This window comes from Macrosteles quadrilineatus, unplaced genomic scaffold (genome assembly GCF_028750875.1).
Source record: "Macrosteles quadrilineatus isolate MER2022 unplaced genomic scaffold, UCM_ALF_1.0 Scaffold_3__2_contigs__length_128488019, whole genome shotgun sequence".
Lineage (NCBI taxonomy): Eukaryota > Metazoa > Arthropoda > Insecta > Hemiptera > Cicadellidae > Macrosteles > Macrosteles quadrilineatus.
Window position 1 is genome coordinate 82,985,524 of NW_026542596.1, and position 22,519 is coordinate 83,008,042.

At 34.3% G+C, this 22,519-nt stretch overlaps 1 protein-coding gene across 1 annotated transcript; it reads right to left on the reverse strand.

The window, feature by feature from the left end:
* Nucleotides 1-160: 160 nt before the first annotated feature.
* Nucleotides 161-20,007, reverse strand: LOC128989199 (heterogeneous nuclear ribonucleoprotein H-like). The gene is made up of 9 exons (XM_054411071.1): nucleotides 19,949-20,007; nucleotides 15,451-15,553; nucleotides 11,209-11,367; nucleotides 10,867-11,010; nucleotides 8,307-8,445; nucleotides 4,221-4,405; nucleotides 3,264-3,472; nucleotides 1,525-1,714; nucleotides 161-541 (listed from the first exon to the last, which is right to left on the reverse strand). The coding sequence occupies exons 2-9, from the start codon at nucleotides 15,539-15,541 to the stop codon at nucleotides 462-464; spliced, it is 1,197 nt and encodes a 398-aa protein (XP_054267046.1). The 5' UTR covers nucleotides 15,542-15,553; nucleotides 19,949-20,007; the 3' UTR covers nucleotides 161-461.
* Nucleotides 20,008-22,519: the final 2,512 nt, after the last annotated feature.

Here is a 22,519-nt window from a genome sequence, read left to right on the forward strand (position 1 = left end):
AAAAACACAGTTCCAGTTGAACACACACTAAGATAGTAAGTGTGTTTAAGTATTTATAAGGTGAGTACCAGTAGGCTAAGTATATGGCTATCTAGTGTACATTTAAAAAGGAATGCAAGTATATTTTTGTTTACGGGCCAGTTATAAATAGACAACAGCATACTTATGACAAGATTTATTTTTAAGTGATCACAACAAAAATCCACATAGTAAAAAAAGAAAAGATTAAAACTAAAACACATTTGAGTTAATACGAAATATACAAACTGTCTCGGCAACAGTTAATTGATCTAGTCTTCAATGATTGGACAAAAGAGAAAAACTTGAAGTTAGTTTCACGTTACAGAACAACACTACGGACCCTGTAGCCACCGATCTCTATTGTGCTAGACTGTTACAATCCGAACAAATCACTTTAATAATTAGTGTTATTATACCCTTATTTTAGAAATGAATTACATTCAAAAAGAGCTGTACTTAAAACCTAGATTGTTGCTGCTGCTGTTTGAATATCCACCACCTCGGAATTTGCTCCCCATCCCTGCAACAAACAGCACAAAATTTCAAAGACAATTAAACTGTGAAGTTTCACAAAGAGTATAAATCAAAGATTTTTGGAGTACTTTTTTTACCAGAAACATAAAGTGATTTTAAAAATAGAGTCATGGAATGATTGTTGGTTATAAGGGGGGAAGTCAAGTAGTTTTATCTTTTCTGATAAGTTTAACAAGCTACCTTTTACGTCTTAACACACACATACTCTTCCGCCAGCTTAATCAAATGGGGTTTCATACTGTACTGTAACGAGTTTTTACCGGACACCAAACAGCTGATTATACTGTATTTGGCAATGAGTGGTTATAAACAAAAACATAACTTCTTGTAGAGGTTATGACTAGTAATTGTTAGTCCTTTAGTCAGTGGTAATATATACGCATTTGTACAGATTTAGTAGTATGGTGTAAAATATCGTACGTCACTCTTCCAAAATGTGTTTACCGGACTCGTATGGTAATCCTGTACTCGACTTTGTCTCACACTACTCCAGTAAACACCTATTTTCAGGACTAGTAACGTAATATAACTATTACGCCACACTACACTGTTTTAATGAACTTCCCACGCAAGGATTTAATCAAGAAAACAGCTGTTTGCCACCAGCTTAATCAAATGAGGTTGCATTACATACTACTGTACTGTAATGAGTTTTTATCTGACACCAACCAGCTGATTATATTTAAAAACATAACCATGAGTAGTGATTGTCCTTTAGTTGGTGGGGATAAAAGGGGATTTGTACAGAGATTCGTTATTGTTCAGTTAGCTTAGAGTAGTATCGCGTAAAATATTGTACGTCACTCATACAAAATGTGTTACCGGACTCGTATCGTAATCCTGCACTCAACTTCGTATCCCACGGGGACGACCACACTCGTCTGGTTAACACCTATTTTAAAGGACTAGTAACATAATGAACTATTACAAATCTTGATTTAGGCTACTTGTAAATGTATATTGTCTCACCATATCCGCCACCGCCTGGGGTGGAGTTGAGGAAGAGTTCGATGTAGCGATGTTGCATGTGACTCTTGTCTTTGGACATGGCTCGCAGTGCGTCGTCGTGAGATGCAAATTCTACATCCGCCTCTCCACTTGGCCGCCCGTTGTCATCATACACTATGCGAATGTTCACTGGATTTACCGGTCTGAAGAACTGCAACCAAACACGATAAATATTTTGGTCGGGTTATGTTTCTAGTATGGAAACTTGTTTGTACAAGATAAAACACCAGACATACTTATATTCCAAATATTTTACACCCTCCGAATATAATTTTATTCAGATGAATTATAACTTCAACACAAAGTATAAAGTTGATAGTGTATTTTAGCAATTAATAGTTGAAATATGTAGAAACGAAGAAGGAATAGTAGCTGGCTTACCATTACCTTAGAGGAAGTATAGGTAGGCCAACACAGATAAGACATAAAACACACAATATCTCGTCCCTTTGGGAACTTTAAGTGTAGGTACGACATGAAGAGTTATAGCTGTAATGTAAACTACACAGGGGAGCGAGCTGGTGTAGTGGTTAGAGCGCGGGACTTCAGTCCCTGAGGTCCCGGGTTCGATCCCCGCCAATTCACCAATGGATTTTATCTAAGTGATAATGCCGCAACCCCTAGGTCTAGTCTTAAGTAATGTGAAAAACAATCCTAGGCTTGTGCCTAGCATCCTAGGACAAAAAAAAATGTTAACTATAACAGTGTTGCCACTTTTTACTAGTTCCCTAACAACCAAGTATAAAAAAAAATATTTATATACACCTAACATACAGAGTGTCCCATAGAGCGGTTGCTATTTTTAAATTAATTTACCAGACGTCTATTGTGTGTAAAAAAATACCCACAAGCCTCATTTGATTTTGATCAGGACAAAATGGCAGAATAACAAAATAAGCAAATGAACCAAATTAATTTCATTTATAATTTGCCACTGTCCTACATCTTCAAATACTAAAAATTTTATTAATATGAGGAACAATGTAAAACAAAATCAAGGATTAACTTAAAATTGGCATGTAAAATCACTTTACTAAAAACACACTACAGTATTATTTTATGTTCTGACATTTTGTTCTTATTGGTCGGAATCAAGTGGGACTCTAGGATTTTTTTTATACGCTTGTTGCAGCTGTGGAATTTCAAGTCTGTAGTATTTTCAATGTGTCTGGATTCAAAAAAAGCAATCTCTTCCTGGAACACCATATGAACAGGCCTGTTTTGCATTTAGGTAGCTGCCCTAGATAGGTTGAGGTTGGAAGAGCTCTGGAGTTGGTTACACGCTGGACTAGTTCACATCTTCCTAACATGGAAGGGTTGCAATAATCCTTTGATTTTTTGCCTTTTGTGGTGAAGCAGCTACCAAAAGCTGTGTTTGTTGGCATATGAATGGCAACTGATTTTCTTTTCCTGTTTCAACATACTGTCGTCGTCGAATTATCCTCTCCCTTCAGGTGTTTTTGTCATGCCAAATTGGGCATGGGCATTGTTGCCATCTAGTCAATACTCAATAGCCTATAATGGCTATTACGGACCTTTTCCGTTAATTCACTACCACTTGTGGAATGTGGTTAGGTTAAGTCAAGTTTTTCCAACTCTGACATGGTACCGGTAGTGAATAAAAAGAAAATGTCTGATATTTTGATTCAAAAATTGGCCATGACTTGAACATGGGGGTGGAATGTCTAGGTTCTACTTACATCTGCAATGTCAGTCTGTTGTGCTCGGAAGGGTAGTCCTCGCATGTGTATACTGTGTTGTCCACTGTTGTTCCAACCCCCTGAGTTGTTCATGCCTCCACCATAAGGTCCACCCTTTGGTCCTCCACGACTCTGCATTCCCCTCGGCCCATTGCCATTACTCCATGGCCCATTGCCTTCCCATCCACCATCATCAAAGTCACCATAGCCTGTGATGAGAATTTCAAATAAACTTTTTGTAATTTAACCAGTTTTCTTCAAACAAAAGAAAAATATGTTTTTTTTTTGTTTGTTTGTAACACTGACTTCTACTCAATTCATATTTTAAGTTTGGCTTTGATTGGAATGTTTTATTTTAGTGATATTTACATTGTTGGATTTATGTTTATGATATCTTCTGTGCATACAAGAAACTGGATATGATTTAGCAGTGTTTGTTTTGATTTATGCTGGGTTTGTTAGACTCAATTGTGATTATATCCTTAACTATACTCTCTATGTTATTTAGATGTTAAAATTTTGGGAAATGTTATTCAAATTGCATATTCTTTTCTCTACAACAGGACGGGATTACACAGAACAAAAGCATTTGAAAAAAATCCAAGAGGAAAAGAAATTTTGTTAAGAAAACTAACTAACCTACATTAGAAAATTAAAGTTTATATGCTGATACTGTAGATAGCCTATACAATAAAAATTCACATAACATAACACTGCTATTTGGCAAATTATTTTTTCTTTCTATTTACCCACTGTATAAGTCCTATTTTATAAGGAAATAATTGTGGTTTTGTGACATTTTATTGAAAATTTGTTAGACTCTTGAATTCCTTGGGTAAGCTAGATAAACACAATCCATTTAAAAAAAGAAACTACTAAAGACCATAAGTCCTATAATTGGATACTATAATTTATGTACTTTATTCACTGGGATAGTTAGTTGTCAATATGTCAAACCTTTGAAGTTTCTGGAAGGCCTGGACATGGGGCCCATGTTTCCTCCGTAGCGGTTTATGCCACCAAATCTGTCACTGCGGTCGTAAGGAGCCGGACGTTGGTTGAAGCCTCCAGGAACCATCGGACGCATCTTTGGTCCAGCAGACCTGATCTCTGCTAGACTGCTCCGGAATATCTCAATGTACCTGTCACATTCCAGATCGGTCAAAGTCTAACACCATTATAGATTGGTAATTGTTTTCGGTAGATAATTACTTCGCTTAATATATATTTTGTCATATTAATAAAATGGCCAACTTTTAGTACAACCAGTAACATATGGTATTTTTTACGCAACAAAATATGTAACTTATTTCTCCATTGTAGACTTAAAGAACTTAGAGAACATCACCAATACATGTCTAACATTGTTAATGTTTGTTATAGATTTAATAATGTGTCACCTTGAGACTACACTCATAGTAATTCACTATTTAACTATTAAAAAAATATGAAATTGTAACTGAATGTAGAGGTAAAGTAGAACCCTTCGTATCTGTTGTGAACGGGACGATGTGGTACAAAAAGGCGAGAGAATCAGAGGAGCAAAAAAAGGGTTGGATGGGCATTGAATCAAGGTTGGAAAACGCATAATACTTAAATATTTTGAGGAGTCCGTTACCCAAGAATGAATACAAGGGATTCTACTGCAAGGAGCCATGAACAAACACAATTAGTACAATATAATTTAAAAGAAAGCATCTTAAAATTAAAATATATAAATCGCTCTTCAATTTTGTACAGTCATTACTGAAGCAGATGTAGTTTTTTAATGCACTTGTATAACTAATTTCTAACAAACTAGCTATTTTTTTAATATAAAGGATTTTAAATTTGATTATACAGACTCTCCATTTAGAAATCTAAGTGTTTTCAGATTATGACTAATTAGGTTCTCATTTACAAGCCTACCTGTTACGTGAAATCAAGCTCTATGAGCCGATTTATGTTATATTTCAAAATTAAGTAATAAAACCAGTAAATAAGCATAAAGAATTGTCATTTGTTAACTCTTTTGTTGATAATTTTAAAGTTTACAAAGTTTCATTATCTTTTGGAGATTTAACACAAGAAAGATAATACATTAAGATGAAAACTTAACAAGTGAATAATGTAGAGCACTAAGGTTAGATTTAGTTTGAAGCCAGCAAAAGTGTATCTAGAACACAGTTTTATTTGACAACAAATACATAGAGGTTACAAAGTGAAGTGAATAAAAATAGTAAATTCTTATTAGTATTTTCTAACTAGTTTTAGCTAATTCTCAAAACGAGGTGAATAAGAATTTGCTAAGACTAGTTGGAATATACTTGGATCATTTGGCAATTCCTAGTATATTCTAACAGGTTAGAACAAACTAGGCCTAGAAAATACTAAGATAACGCAAACTTTCAAGTGTAAGATGAGGAAAACAAAAAAAAAACGATAATCAATAATTTCAATAAAATAAACTTTTGTATTAGGCAAGCTCACGTATTTTAAGTCGGCGCGGCTCTATGATGATTTTTCATACAAAATTGAAAGAGGGTGTCCATATTGCAGGTGACTATCTATAACTAAAGGTGTTAATCTGCATGTCTTTTTCATAGTTATGCGTTAAGTGTTATTTTATTACCGTAATCAGAGATCGGCATTATAGTGGTATTAACGAGTATCTTTAAAAAGATTATAACGCATTTAAATGTTTCTAACTTGGAAAAGTAACGTTTTAATACTAAACTAGTTTATTTTCCCTATCATAATATAAAACTAAATTATTTTCCTATTCATATAGATTAATTATTCTGAAGTAAACATAAAATATAAGAAAATATTTCCTTTAATATATAAACAAAACAGTTCAGTATGTTTTTTTTATATATTTATGTTATCCAGCTACAATTTATTGATTTTCAAAATACACGTACAATATTTAATTTCAATCATATTTAACAGAAGAAACCAAAGAACCCTCACTTCCAGAACTTCAACGTTTGGTACTGCTACAGCAGATCAAACTGATAAAAATTCAAATTAAAAAGGAAACGTTACAGTTGGAACTTGGAAGTACTTAAACACCCTAAGAACTCTATTGGAAGTGACATGATTATGGGCGACAACATTGATGGCACTGACGGCTTCTTTGGAAGTAAATACATTGTTTTATAAACATTGTTAAAGTCTCCCAACTTCTATTTCCTACCCCATATCTAAGATTTGTAATAAATAAAAAAAAAGATTAAAAAAAAACATAATAAAACTAAAATTTTTGTTCATAGAAGCAAGCACTGTATGGGGGACTTTACAAGTGCACATGCTTCTACTCCAGTAAATGTACTGGTAAATGTACTGCTTGGACTTATCTACATCTAACTCACGCCTGACAGAGTACGTTTTTCTGTTCCGTACATGCATAAACATAGCCACGATGACTGATAACCCCTTTTTTGGCCTCCGTCACCAGAATGCTAGCCTGCCTACCCCTAGCTTAAAAATCTTTAAGAATATACTAGCCCTGGCTAGTAAAAACTATTGTTTATTCACCTACAAAGGTTAGAATATTCTAGTCATTTGATGATCTTAGAATTTACTAGGGGTAGTATATTCTTACTACTTTTATTCACCTAAAACTTAGAATATACTTGAAATCAACTTAGTTTAAGCAAATACTAGTTTTTATTCACACCACCCAAGAAGTGGAATTTTGGGTTTGGGCTAAGTATTCATTATTAGGCTCCAGGTAATTTATGGGCAAAGTTAAAAATTTATAAATTAGTTTTTGTGTACAGTAGAACTCCAATTATCCGAACTCCAATTAACCGAATCTCCAATTATCCGAATCGCTTATTTCAACAATTTTAAAAACGTAAAGCTACAGTAATAAGTTTTGCAAAATATCAAAGAATTGTTATTAAACACATTTAGGCAATTTTTGACTTTGATGGAACACTATTGACTTAATAACATGTATAGAACACTTGTACTATGAGCATTGTAAACTGTAAAAATGTTCTGATTTAAATTATTATTAATTAAAAGTTCACTTGGTACCGAAAATGAGGATTTTTCTTTAAAATTCCCGGAATTCCGGTAAAACTCCGATTATCCGAATTGTTGATTATCCGAATGGGGTCTGGTCCCTATTGATTCGGATAATTGGAGTTCTACTGTACTTAATTTGGATCCCAAAATATCAAGTACTGAATCCTGATAAAATTAACAAAAGATTGGGATATGTCAATTCTTGGTACCAAAAATCTTTTGGACATTAGTATTGAAAATTGCTTGTCCAGAGTGGATGACCAGGCTATTGGGGATTATTGAAATTTTTTATTAATTACAAAATTCACTTACATTATAGACTTTTTCAAGCCATAAAAATTCACTTAAAATCTATTTAATCAGTTTGGCTGGAAAACCCCGCCGGTATTGGCTAAAAATGCAGGCATTTTGAGTACCTAGTTACCAATTGGCTGATAATATTAATTATCATGAAGCCCGATTTTGGTTTTTTGAATAATTTTAATTGACGACATTGCTGATCTAAAAGTGTTTGAAACATTTGGACCAATGTAAAGCGGTTTTCTCGATTCTTACATTATTATTTTTCAATGTTAAAATGAACACTAAAACAAATTACTTGCTTACCTGGTTTTGCTTTACTTTACCAGTTTCCTTATTATTTCAAGCCAAGTAGAGAAACAATTTCTGTAAGTGTAGGTAACTAAAATGTTTCCATTGTACCAAAAAAACCTTGTAAAATGTGCTATATTCACATATCACAAGGTGTACATTCTGAGCAAATTGTGTTCAAAAAATATTTACTGCCATCCTAAAAATTTCAAATGAAATTTGGAAAAAACACAATGCTTTGACACAATATACATACCAATATAGGCTACTAAAACAATTCCAACACGAGACGAATGAATGAAAAGTGCAGTGATGTCTCTTGGTAAGTTAAATCGTAATAATTCATGCATTAGACAACCTACCTTCAATACCTAGTAAACAGTAACTAGCCACAAGAGAGGTAAGACCCATGTCCCTCCCTCCCAGAGCCCCCACCTGTGTCCTATTTTTTCCTTGTGTTTCTGCAGACCCTTTTCTGCCACGTCTTTGTTTACAAACTGAACGTAAGCCTCCCCCGTACTCCGCCCATTGTAGTCAGTCGGAAGTATAATGCCATTGGGGACTATCTCCAACCCTACCCAACCAATCAGATGCCACATAATCAGTTCAAATCCCAACAAAAGTACAATCTCATACAAAAACAAAACACCCAGTATATATTTTCTACAGTTGACAATATTGTATTAAATCAGTTATCTAACTTTGTTACATCCAAATGGCTCCCATCAAATACAGGAAATAGGGCAGGAAGAAAACTGTTGCAAGAACTAATAACTAATGGAAATGCAAATTTCTGAAAATACAGTTTGGATTTGTATAATGTTTTTGTATGTTTTTTTAGCTCAGTCAATACTTAAAATAACAAGGACAACAGTTCATGATCATTAGAGAGTGTTTTTTGTTTGATGAATTATTTGATTGTATATTTGTTAGTGCATTTATATTATCTATTTATTTATTACATTGCTATATTTCATGTTTGCAAGTTGTGTAGTCTATATTCAAATTATATTTTGTCTACGTTGCGGTTTTTATTCATACACAATCTCTTGTAGGCCTATATTATGCTTGTCTTTGTAATTTGTATGTATTGGCTTCAGCCGTGGGAAAGGAATAAAGAATGAGGATTGTTTAGAGTTTGTAATGCAATTAATTGGAAAAGTGTTTTAAGTTTTTCTTTGTTTACAGCAAGCTACACTTTGGTTGCGTCATTATAGCGTTAATTAGGGCATTTTTTTATTTAATGTGATCCTTTACTTTTGTGGACAGCTTATTTCTGGAATATTTGATACAAAACAAATTTGCATAAATTCCTATATCATCACAGATATTATCTAAAAATGGACCACACTAGCAAGTTTACTTTTCGTTTTTATCAAAAGAATGGTACCAATTAGAAATCCAAAGCAATGTACCTACAGTCATTATCATTGCATTATAGATTTCCACGATAGAATAGAACCCGAATACTAAGACAGTTAACCATTGGAGCAAAAACTTCCAAATCTTGCCTTGAGAAAACAATAGTGGTGATTATTTAAATAATTAATCATAAATAATTCTTGGACACACAGAAATTGTGGTTCCTGGTTTTACATAGCCTATCTGGTGTTTTAAATAAAGGTGTTTAGTCCATTGTGTCAAAGTTGGTTAAATACACTGAAACAATTTTGGAACTTCAAGGAGTTGATGGGAGCCTTTAAAATGTTTAAAAGAAATATGTAGCCTATTGTAAATACAAACCCAACCACTTCTGTCCCCTTCCCCTGTAAAAAAGTCATTATTAGACCTGAAAAAGCAACTACTGTAACCACTTGAAATCACATGTTTTACATTATATTAATGCAGTTAAATAAGTTGTTCTAGGCCAAGGGGATGTATGCTCTGGTTTAAAAATTAATCACCTCCCATGTTGTAGTCGTAGTAAATCACCTGTTAAATTAATAAATAAAAATATGGGGTGGAAAATGATGTAACTAACAACCATGAATGATCAAGTTTCTAAATGTCACTTTTGGTATTAAAATGTTTACCATGATGTATCAAGAATGTGATCGCCTAATACTGGAGTGAAGAGAAATTTAGAATTGGTTTCTTAGGCTCTTAAGTTAGTTTCTTGTACCGGCAGAAAAAAAAACATGATTAGACCTATTTTGTTAACTTACTCTACTCCCATGGCCATCGATACACTAGGTGGTATTTGGCCTCACCAACAAGTTAACAAAATTAGGGGGGGGGAAACAACTTGTGCATGAATTGATTAACTTTGGCAATGAAAGTGTAAAAGAAAAAAACTTACATTGACCTGACTAAATTAGTTATCAGGTTTATTAGATTATTATATAAGGTCACCGGTCTGATCCTGAGAAAGGCGTTTAGCTTTTTGATGGTTCAAAACTGCTGTCCTTGATCATTGGGCATTTAATAAATGGTCCTAGCTAATGAAACAGCTGATCAGTAACAAAGCTTCACAAAGCATCCAACTCCGTTCTACACTTGTCTTTCACTCATATTTGGGTTAAAATACGCACGTAGGTGGTGTCCCCATCTCACATGATAATAATGATAAATAAACCCAAACTCTGATTTCCAATTTAAAGTCATATTGACATTAAAGATACAAATTCATAACACTTTAAAAGTAACAATTTGATGATATTTACAAAAGGAAAGAATAAGGTGAAGTATAGGCTATGATTTTAAAAATAATGGATTGAAGAAGCCACCCTGTGTATACCTATAATAGAAAACTATTTATAACTAATTGATTTGTAGCCTGGCCCGATGAAATCAACTAAATGAATAATAATGTGTTAGTAGAAAATATAAACAAATAATATAGTCGTACGAGTAAAAATAATTTATACATAGTGACACTAATCCAGACAATAACACATAATCTTTGTACACAAACCCCTTTCAAAATTTGTTACAGTAATAACATTATTCAAGTCCACATCATGCAAAATTGGTTCTGTTCTTTTATGACAAATACCTGCAAAAAAGTTGGCAATTTCTTCCTTAGTGCATCCGAAAGGCAAACCTCTCAGTCGAACACAGCCATCGTCCATTGAATGCTCCATATTCAGGCCACTTCTCTTCACCACCCAGTCCATCTCGGACCTTTTGGCACGAAATACTGAAAAAAAAAAAAAAAAAAAAACGGTTGAGTTAAATTTATAATTGCCATGACAGAAACTCTTTATCATCTCAGTCTTAACTTCTAGCAAGATTCTGTATTGAAAGGAAGAGGGTTTTTACAATTGATGCTAGACAGCTTTGCAATTCTTTTTATCTGGGAAACCTATCTATTTAGAAAATATGGTAATTACATTACCTTCTATATACCTATGACCCATGTGTTCTCTGTCTTTCTTACACGCCATCTCTACATCTTCTTCTGTTTCCATCTCTACGTAAGCCTCCCCACTAGGCCTACCTTCCCTGGACATGGTCATTTGAATTCCCAGCTTCCCGCCCTTGATGTTGCAGCCACCTAGCACAAAGTTTCATCACATACAAATACAGGAAGTAAATAAAAATGTGTTAAATAAAACTTGAAACATATATATTTACACTCTTACAAGTATGTCATACCTACAGAAAGTCTTAAAATGTACGTAGTTGCTCTGAAGGAATTAAAACTTTCTTGCAATTTCCACTTTTACAGAATATTTACATTTTAACTTCATAGCATTGAGTTCTTACTTTCCTTAACTATTATATACCGGGTGTCCAAAACCACCCGTACACCCCTTTCAAAAAGATGGAAACCTTTTCTTACAAACAAAAAATAATACAGAACTAGCTAAATTGGGCACGGTCTACCAAATAGTGAAAATTTCAAATCCAAAATCACACCGGAAGTGACTTTTTCAGACCGGAAGTTGACTTTTTTAAATGTAAACTATTAATTTTGATTACAGAATCGGATTCTACGTTGAAAAATACATAACTTTTGCCTAAAACATTTTTTGAAAAAAATTGTTTTCTACCTCTAATCCCCCATTAAAGTCAATAATCTTTGGTCATTCATGTGTCAAAGTTACTCGAAACAATAATAGAGAAAAACAAATAACAAAGATTACATAAAGACATATGATGAATAGAATCAGCTGTTTATTTTAAACACCTTAGCAATTGAGTAACAGCTGGTCTACACATTGCTAAGTTTAATTTATTTTTTTATTTATTTTTACATTTGACCCCTTAAATGTAAAAACAAATGATTTATTTTTAAAATAAAATGAAATTAAGCAATGTGTAGACCAGCTGTTAATCAATTGCTAAGGTGTTTAAAATAAACAGCTGATTTTATTCATCATATGTCTTTATGTAATCTTTGTTATTTGTTTTTCTCTATTATTGTTTCGAGTAACTTTGACACATGAATGACCAAAGATTATTGACTTTAATGGGGGATTAGAGGTAGAAAACAATTTTTTTCAAAAAATGTTTTAGGCAAAAGTTATGTATTTTTCAACGTAGAATCCGATTCTGTAATCAAAATTAATAGTTTACATTTAAAAAAGTCAACTTCCGGTCTGAAAAAGTCACTTCCGGTGTGATTTTGGATTTGAAATTGTCACCATATGGTAGACCGTGCCCAATTTAGCTAGCTCTGTATTATTTTTTGTTCGTAAGAAATGGTTTCCATCGTTTTGAAAGGGGTGTACGGGTGGTTTTGGACACCCGGTATAGAACAATGACCTGCTGTTCTTAACCCAGTTGGTAACACAACACACACTTAGAAGTTGTGCCTGGGGCCCTATTTTTGAAATGGTTGACAGTTGAGTCTACCGTCAACACTCAACTCAACCAACAACAGGATTTGGTATTTTTGAAATCCAACAGTTTGGAAGTGAGTTAGGAATCACTAGTTGAGTGACTCGTTTTGGAAATGTAGGGCATACGACCGCATGAAATTCAGATGACGTCATTTTAAACCAATCACAATGCAGAGTTCTTGCGATCTTCGATTTTACCTCTTCTTACTCTAAAATCTGGATCAGCTAATCTCAATCTACCATATTTCGAGATACTGAGGTAAACTGTCAACTCCGTTCTTGAGAGAATGAGGTCATATCTTGTTTAATCTTAGTGATTGCAAAAGTACCTTATATAAACTTAAGTATTAACAATCTATATATTAATACGCAAGCAGTTTTCTTTTCACAGTCATAACTCGATAACGGCCTGACGGATTTTAACGTCAGAGGTGTCAAATTAAAGGTATTTTCACATAGATGTGCAAATACGTCTGTAATATTTCATTTCATTTCATTCATTATTTAGTATTAAGTTTTTTTTTTTTTAATGTTAACTTCTATTCATACACCTAATAATCACTCCTCAGAAAGACTGTCCTAATATTCATTTTCCTAATTTATATAATTTCATTAATATGTTCAATTAATCATTAATAATATTCATTCCATAGCCTATATTTTTTTTTTTTACAGCCCACAACCTAATTATTTATTAAATATGTAAGAGAATTGCAATACATCAAAATTTCTTATAATATCATTTCAAAATTAGTCCTTAAGGAATCAAAATTTAAGAAGCAGTGAAAGTGATCCCATGTGTTCAACAATGAGTGATGTGAACATTGAAATTGAGAGAGAAGGAAGCCATTGAGAAGTTGAAATTGTTAGAAGGACTCAAAATTTTACCTAAATCAAATTCATTCATCAAGAAGACCAGTTTCAAGTTATATCACAGTTTTTTTTAGCCTAAACCTCAAGAGGACTCAACTCAATCATTATCTTCAAAATTATCTCAAAAATTATCATTAAAATAATCTTAAATGAATATTATAAGGTGAGTTTACACGTCTCAGAATATTAAGAAAGGACATCACTTAAGTACAGTTGACCTGTTGATCTGTTGACATTAGATCAAACCTTATATAAACTTAAGTATTAACAATAAAATTTTCTATGGATGTTTGTTTTATGGTGTAGGCCTAGCTCATTCTAGTACGATACATTATTATGTGCTTTCTTCGTATATATTTCAGAACACATCACCTTATTTTATTTTGGTGCTGCTTCATCGTTTTGTTTCATGTTATTTTTAATTGTGTTTTTATTAAAGGTTAAAGCTTATGGCTATTTGCCATTGCACTGAAAGCTTATCGTAACTTAAATTAATTTGATCCATTTATTAGGTGAATGATATTGAAACAAACGATGATATTGTTTCTCTCTACCACAATCTTTAATACCTTAAATCATCTGTCTAATAACAATAATTATCTTTTAATAAGTTCAATTAGTATGCCTAGTCTATTTCAAACATACCAACAAGGATAAAACGCTTGATTAAATAGTCTAGTATTGACACAGTAAATAAAATTAAAATGCAATTATTCTACGGAAAACAATCACACAAAGTATTGGGCTGCTAATACATTGACAATAAATACATAACCCCTAAATCACAATTAGTAAATTAAAGCAATAACAATATGGCTTCGACTCAAAAAGAGCAATTTTTTGCCGAAAGAGAGGAAGAAGAAAGTGCAGTCAACCGTCCACTCAACAGCTCGATAGGTGGTGAGTAGTTTTGGTTGGATAAGTCCACCGTCAATTGTTTGGAAAATACGAAACTATTGGAAATAGAGTGTCTCAACACAAGACTCAACAGTCAACCATTTCAAAAATAGGGCCCCTGATTCGGGTCCACGGATTGTTATAAAAATTATAAATATTCACTTTGGTATCAAACGAAACTGTAGGCCAAAACCATAAAATCAATCAGTTTAGAGGAAAAGCTGATTAGGCTATATTATATTATATATTATAATCAGCTTTTTCTCTAAATTGATTGATTTTATGGTTTAGGCCTGGCCTACAGTTTCGTTTGATACCAAAGTGAATATTTATAATTTTTATAACAATCCGTGGACACGAATCAGGCACAATTCTGTGTGTTGTGTTGCCAACCATAAAATCAATCAGTTTACCAGCGAAAAAGCTGATTATAATTATTTATAATCAGCTGTAACTTAGGCCTACAGCTAAACGAAACTGTAGGCCTAAACCATAGAATCAATCAGTTTAGGAAAAAAGCTGATTATAACAATCAGCTTTTTCTCTAAACTGATCGATTTAACCTTGTTTAGGCCATGGTTGTTAAATATTCTCTACATTACAATCAATATTTTGTGTGCAAACCCTCGACACATGTACACCTGTTTGAATCATACTACATCACGACTGAGGAAGTTGACCGTGAATGTGACCGGTCCAGTAGAAAAACGTTTTTCTTACATATTGGATGGCAGAGTAGGCCTACTTTGAATTGTAACCAAAATAATACATCACTTTGTGGCTAGGGATCTTAATATTTTTTAAAACCTACTTAGGCGGCTTTGACGGATTTTTGTACAAATTTTCAATATTTGTAATGGGATTTACAACTGCATTGACGTCGAATCTAGTGAAAAAGATAAGAATTTTACATAGGCCTAATGCTTAAACTAGCCTATATGATTTTCAATAGGCCTACGATGAAGACTAAACACTTGAAATTCTTAAACTTATCTTGATCCAATGAAGTCAGGGTTACTTACCAAAAAACTTCAAGATTTCTTCAACAGTGGTGGACCATGGAAGCCCACGCATTTTGACAACACAGCCTTCCTCATCATGGTCCCCAGACATGGTTGCGTCTCTCTGCAATTATATAATGTGTTAGATTTGCTTCGTTGCTTCCAACATTGCATGGATCTTAAACCAATTTGAGTGGCCAGTGAAATGTGTACCAACGCCATCAGTTTTGTTATATTGTAAAGTAATTTCAAGAATTAATTTAATAATAACTTAGTAGAAGGCCTATGTACCTGTGTGATACTGTTTTGTTGAACCCAAATACAAAGTAAGATAGGACCTATCTGATTTAAAATAAGTTTGGAAGTACCTAAATAGCAGCCTAATGTAAATAGATATAGAGGTAGGTTAGATTAGGCCCGATGGTATCCCTGGCTTCCGGGGGCGATGGGGCTTGCGTGCTCTGACAACCTCGAGAGCTGTGCCGGCGGTAGCTTCTGGTAGGGCCTCCGACTGGTAGGGCCTCCCTTGCTGAATAGGACTTCGTGAGGTAGGATCCAGATTAAAAAGAATAAGTTACACTGGTCCTCCAGGTTTGGGGTTGGGCGTAAGGCTGACAACCTTACCCCAGAAAAAGTCAATTGTTCATAAAAAGTCACTTGTTCAGAAACGCCAAGATTTTGCCTCGGACCCATATGGAAGTAAGCTAACGGATTTGCTCAATGGACTTACGATTTGGAACTAGCAACGTTAGAACCTCAGCTTTAACTGGAAAAGCGGATATAGGCAGTTACCAAAGAGTTAGAATCATATAGCCTAAAGCCGGGTTTTCCTAGGCGCGGAATCAGCGAGCGGAGAGAGGAACGCGGAGAGCGGACTCCACTTGTCTTAGGCAATTTAATGTTACTGTTTTCCTAGAAGCGGAGCGGAATGCCATGTTAATTTCAATTCCGCTCTCCACGTTCCTCTCACCGCTCTCCGCTTCCGCGCCTAGGAAAACCCAGCTTAAGTTAGATACTTACAGTTGGTCTACAAGAGACCAGATAGCCATTCAATGGCAAAATTAATTCTAATAGCTTTACCCTAAGTTTATAGGCCTACTATAGAGGCTGTTATAAGTTAATGGGAGAAGGATCACATTACAGCGCAGGGCTGCCAAAAGCTACTTACTTACATTTCTTCCTCTTCAAAATGACATATTATATGACTAGTAATAATAACATACACTGTATGTAACTTAACCCTAGCAGTGGCCAATGTTAGAAGTGGGGAATGGCCAACCCATTTTGGCGATTTTGCAGACCTTTTTTTGAAAATTCGTAAAAATTCAACCGTACAAGTAAACCTAGCCAACCTCATATTCATTTTGTTCGGAAAGAACAGTAGAATTTAGAAATAGTAATATCATAATGATTTAGATAGTGTATTTTATCGGTAAAGTGAAAAAAATAAAAAAAATTGATTTTTTTTTTTTTGAAATTTCAAAAGCGGCCCTGGTATTTTTTTTTCTACGGATTTTTTATGGAAAATTCATTATATACATTTTGTAGACAATCTAATTCCCTACATAGAAATATATAACATGTTAGGAAAATATTTTTTTTTTATAAGTTTTTGTGGCAAAATATAATGACAAACGGAGAACCGAAAAAATTGAAAACCGTACAGTGTTACTTTATGTTGTAAAAAGTTATATAATATATGTGTATACTAATAATGATATATACATGTTTGTAAAGCTAATGAAGTAAGGAATCAAAAAAAGTCATAAAGTTTATGGTAAAAATAACTTTTTACCTATAAACATACGTATATAAAATAATGTTTTTATATTTTAGCGATTTCTTGAGAAAAAAAATTCACAGTACTTAGTATACAACTTTTGTACCAAATTTTTTTACTTCAAACCAACATAATAATCTTGTAGTGTATTCAATTACCTACATAAAAATGTATAACATGTTAGAAATATTTTTTTTGTAGGTACGTAATAGGGACATAATAATACAATAACCGCAAAACCGCAAATAAGTGTAAACTATAGCCTACAGTGTTTGCTTGTGTTGTGAAACATTATGTAGGCTGATGATATGTAGCCTACATATTTGTAAAGCTAATGAAATAAGGAATCCACAAAAGTCATAAGTATGATGGTAAAAAGTTATTTTCACCTATGATTAGGCTATGTATCAATTTGAGAACGTTTTGAATTTTTTGCGTATTTCGAGAAAATGGAGTGTACAGTACATCCTACCTTTATTTATTTTTAAATGTAGCCTAGCCTATATAATTTTTTTACCAAATTTTTTACACCCAAACCAATATAAACATGTTGTAGTGTATTTATTTACCTTTATAAAAATGTATAACACCTTGGGTATATCATTATATAGGTACAACAATCTCTGAATGTCAGAAACGTCATTTTAGGACATGATGCTAACAAAATACAGTAGTAGGCCTATTTAGTATAGGCTATAACTTTTTTACAAAATTTTTTACCCCCAAACCATTATAAACATGTTGTAGTGTATTCATTTACCTTTATAAAAATGTATAACACCTTGGGTATATCATTATATAGGTACAACAATCTCTGAATGTCAGAAACGTCATTTTAGGACATGATGCTAACAAAATACAACCTTTTATGAACACTATTTCACACAATTCAGTAATATTTATGCATGAAGATTACTGTTAGGTATACACACACACAACACTTCACTAACACTAACACTACAAACTAATAACATATTTAGTAATAAATCGCGGATAAAACTATTACCGGCAACAACACAAACAAACAATGGCAATACAAGACAGCTGACAGACTGTAGCAGTAATGACTCACTTCCATCGTCTACATGCGAGCATACAGAAATAACCCTGAGTGCAGGGCTGCCACTCTCTGAATCTAAATTTCTTCCTCTTCAAAATGATATACTATATGACTAGTAATAATAAATTACACTGTATGTAATTCGTATTTTCCACATCGTCATCTGGAGTCGATTGGCCATTTGTTAAAAATGTCGAAAACAGCTGTTTTCATAAAATCGTACCGGTTGTGCAATCAATATTTCGTTATAAATATTACTACCACAATGAAGATAAAATCAATGGCTATCCAGTGGTAACACTCGCAACATCCCACGACGAAAATTACCCGAGCAGGGTAATGCCAAACAAGACGTGTTTTGCCAGTTCCCAAGTGTCGGCTGCAAAAGTCGTGCCGCGTCGAAAATTCATTTGATTTCTAATCGTCGTGACATTGTTATATACCTGCTACAGAGTTTGTTTATGTAATAAAATGAAAGTTCAGAATGTGATCTTTCGAATGGTATATATATTATTCTCATCTGAGTTGATTGTAAGTGTTTTTTTACCGCTAAAAAATTTTCGGCCCAGATCGTCACAAGGAGTCGTTGGCCATTCTAAGCATCAACGTCAGATCGTCACCGGGAGTCGATCGGCCACTGCTAGGGTTAATTTGTATTTTCCATACCATCACCTTGTGATGGTTGGCCATTTGTTATAAATTTCGAAAACAACTGTTTTCATAAAATCGTACCGGTTGTCCAATCAATATTTAGTTCTAAATATCACTATACCACAATGAAGATAAAATCAATAGCTATCTAGTGGTACCACCCGCAACATCCCAAGCCGAAAATGACCCGAGCAGGGTAATGCCAAACAAGACGTGTTTTGTCAGTTCCCATGGGTCGGCTGCAAAAGTCGAGCCGCGCCAAAAATTAATTTGATTTCTAATCGTCATGACATTGTTATAACTTATACCTACCTGCTACTAGGGGGTTTGTTTATGTAGGAAGTAATAAAATGAAAGTTCAGAACGTGATCTGGTAACTTATTATTGTTCTCATCTGAGTTGTTTATTGTGTTTTTTTACCGTTAAAACAATTTCTGTGGCCATTCTAAGCACAAACAAAACCGTCACGCGGTGACGGTTGGCCACTGGTAGGCCTAGGGTCAACTTAGGGTAGGAGCTTAGGCTGACTTAAAAATAAAATTAACTTGGCCTACTATGAGTTCCTATTTTATTTTTTTTTATTTTAGGCCTAGGCTTACTCATATTTGAGGTCTCGCAAATTTAATCCAGCCAAAAAAACTACTTAGGCCTATATGAACTTATTCATCTGTGTCTATGCCGATTGACAAGGTAAGCAGAAACTTAGTCCTTGGCTACATATAAAAACAACGAATACAAACAATAGGTGGTAACAAATGTAGGAATTTGCTCAGGGATGCAAAAATAAGAGTTCTATTGATCAAAATACACTTCACTCTATCCAGTGGATAAAATGCGATAGGCCCAATTAATTACGAGTAGGCCTACGTAAGTTAATTACGCCGCTTATTAGGACCGAGTTTACTCTATGTGTCTTATAAATAATAAAATACCATTAGCATATAATGAATAATGTTAAGTATAAAAAAGGCTTGGAAGGCATTATTTCTTTATAAACTAGAATAATCGTTCCTAAAGAGCAGAATTACCTGTGTAGTGTATTTTAAGTGGTCAAAATATAATTGCAATGAATGCAATGGCGAATGGCGGAGTGACAGAACGAGAGGAACTGAAGTGAACAGAACAGGAACAACTGAATTTTATAAAAAATAAATGGACGCGTCACAATGCTCACATTCTGATTCTTTCCTTAAAATCAAAGACCGTCAAAATCACTTGGCCGCCTTTAACTCCATGCCGCGGCCTTCGAAGTGGCAACGTCGCAAGTGGTGTTGTATGGTGTTGTAAAAGCTGTTTTGTTTGGAAGCAACTAATGGTATTTGTGTATTTACGATAGATTGGTTACTGGACTATGACAAAATTGACTCTTCTTAAAATTATATAGATTTTTAATTAATTTATGATGTTTCGGTTTTCAATTCTGTATGTTTTTATTTTCAATATTTTAATACATTTATGTTCATAAATTTAAATTTAAATCAACAAAGTGCGAATTAATGAACTGATGTCACCTGTCTGCCATGTTATATTATAGGACGTTTGTCACTAAACAACACCACTTGCGGCGTTGCCGGTCATAATAAACTACAAGTTACAAGTTACAACTTGTAACTTGTAATTTCCATTGGATTTGCATTGGGCAATCAGCTGATTTACTAATAATATTAGTTTGTACTTTATTATGAAATGGGCAGGCCGCGGACTGTAGAAACAGGTGGCCATGACAAGCCCCTTTTGTTTGTTTTGGATATATTCCCAATAATTTCATCTCTCGTAGTATATTCTTTTTGAATTTAAGAAATATTACACTGACTTAACGGGTTTTCTCGGGGTTTGGACACGGCCACCTTCAATTCCAGGTCCCGGTGTTTGAAGTGGCAACACTGTCACTACTGTTGTTTAATGTTTACCAACAACTACTGTTGTCTTTCCTTCCCCTAAGTTTGTCTACTGTTTTGAAGTTCATAACTTATATTGTACTAGCTGTAACCCGCGGGCTTTGCCCCGTTTAACTTCTTAATTTTCAAGATTATCTCGTTCGCATGGCTCAATCACGTCCTGGTTGAAGTTTGTTCGCTACGCTCACTCACCTTTGGGTTGGAGCTCGTTCGCTACGCTCACTCACCGTTAGGTTGGAGCTCGTTCGCTGCGCTCACTTGCCTTCAGGTTAGCTCGTTCGCTACGCTAACTCGCCTCCAGGTTGAAATTCGTTCGCTACGCTCACTCACCTTTTGGTTGCAAATTAGCTGTTGTCATAAATGTAAAAGAAAAATAGTGCTGCACCCTGTTGGTATTGAATGCTATTGAACATCACAGAACAGAACCAACTTGTTTAATTGAAACAGCTGTTAAGATTCAATAATTCCATTTCTCATAAGGTTAACATGGGAAACTCCAGAGCCGCTGGGGCGGAGCCCGAAAGGATTTTTGAAATAAGAATATGCCTATATGTTAATCGGGAATGTGAGCTATCATCATGCCAAATTTCAGCCCAATCCGACCAGTATTTTTCGCGTTCACTTGTCACAAACATACATCCATCCATACATCCATACATCTAAACTTTCTCATTTATAATATTAGTAGGATTAGTAGTAGGCCTACAACCATTATGACTCTGTCTATTACATTAGGCAATAAAGATTGATTCAGATTCAGACTTTGAATATGAATACTGTAACACCACATAGAATAGACTAAAACGCAATTAAACTAGCGGACGCCACCTGTCTGTAATGTAAGATCTTCGGATGTCTGGCTCTAAACCAAACTTCTTGCGACCTGGCAAATTTTACTAGGTTGCGGACTGCGACTGAGGTGCCCGTGGTTTGGGCCACGGCCGCCTTTAACTACAGGCTGCGGCCTGGTAGAATTGGCAACGTAGCAAGTGGTGTTGTTCAGCGACAGACGTCCCATAAGATAACATGGCAGACAGGTGACATCAGCTCATTAATTCGCACTTGATTGATTTAAAATATTTAAAATATTGAAAATAAAACCCACAGAATTGAAAACCGAAACAATATGAATTAAAATCCATATCTGTACATTATTAAGCGGAGTCAATATTGTCATAGTCCAGTAACCAATCTTTCGTAAATACACAAATGTGACAAATACCATTAGCTGCTTCCAAACAAAAACAGCTGTTACAACACCACTTGCGACGTTGCCAGTTCGAAGGCCGCGGCCTGTAGTTAAAGGCGGCCGTGTTTGGGCCCAAACCTGACGTATTTAGATTAAACGTTGAAAATTATAGCTAATGATATAAAATAGGCATAATAATGTAGAAATACTTACATTAATAAAGTGTTATTAAATTTTCGTAACATACAAAAAAATATTCGTTTTACAATTTTATGGCCAAGTTCGTTCATTGAGTAGGTTTAATCAGTGATAAATTCTAAATTTTCAATACTATGCAAAATGAAGAAGAGGAACGTTTGATTTTTATAACAAGAAGAAAAAAGAAAGAACAAAGAAGAGGGAACTTGAACTTGGGGAGGAATGGAAGAGGGAGCGTCTGCGTCTGCGTCTGCGTCAGCCTCAGCCCAGCCGGTCCGGTCAGCGACTCAGCGTGAGCGTATGCCGCCAGCTGC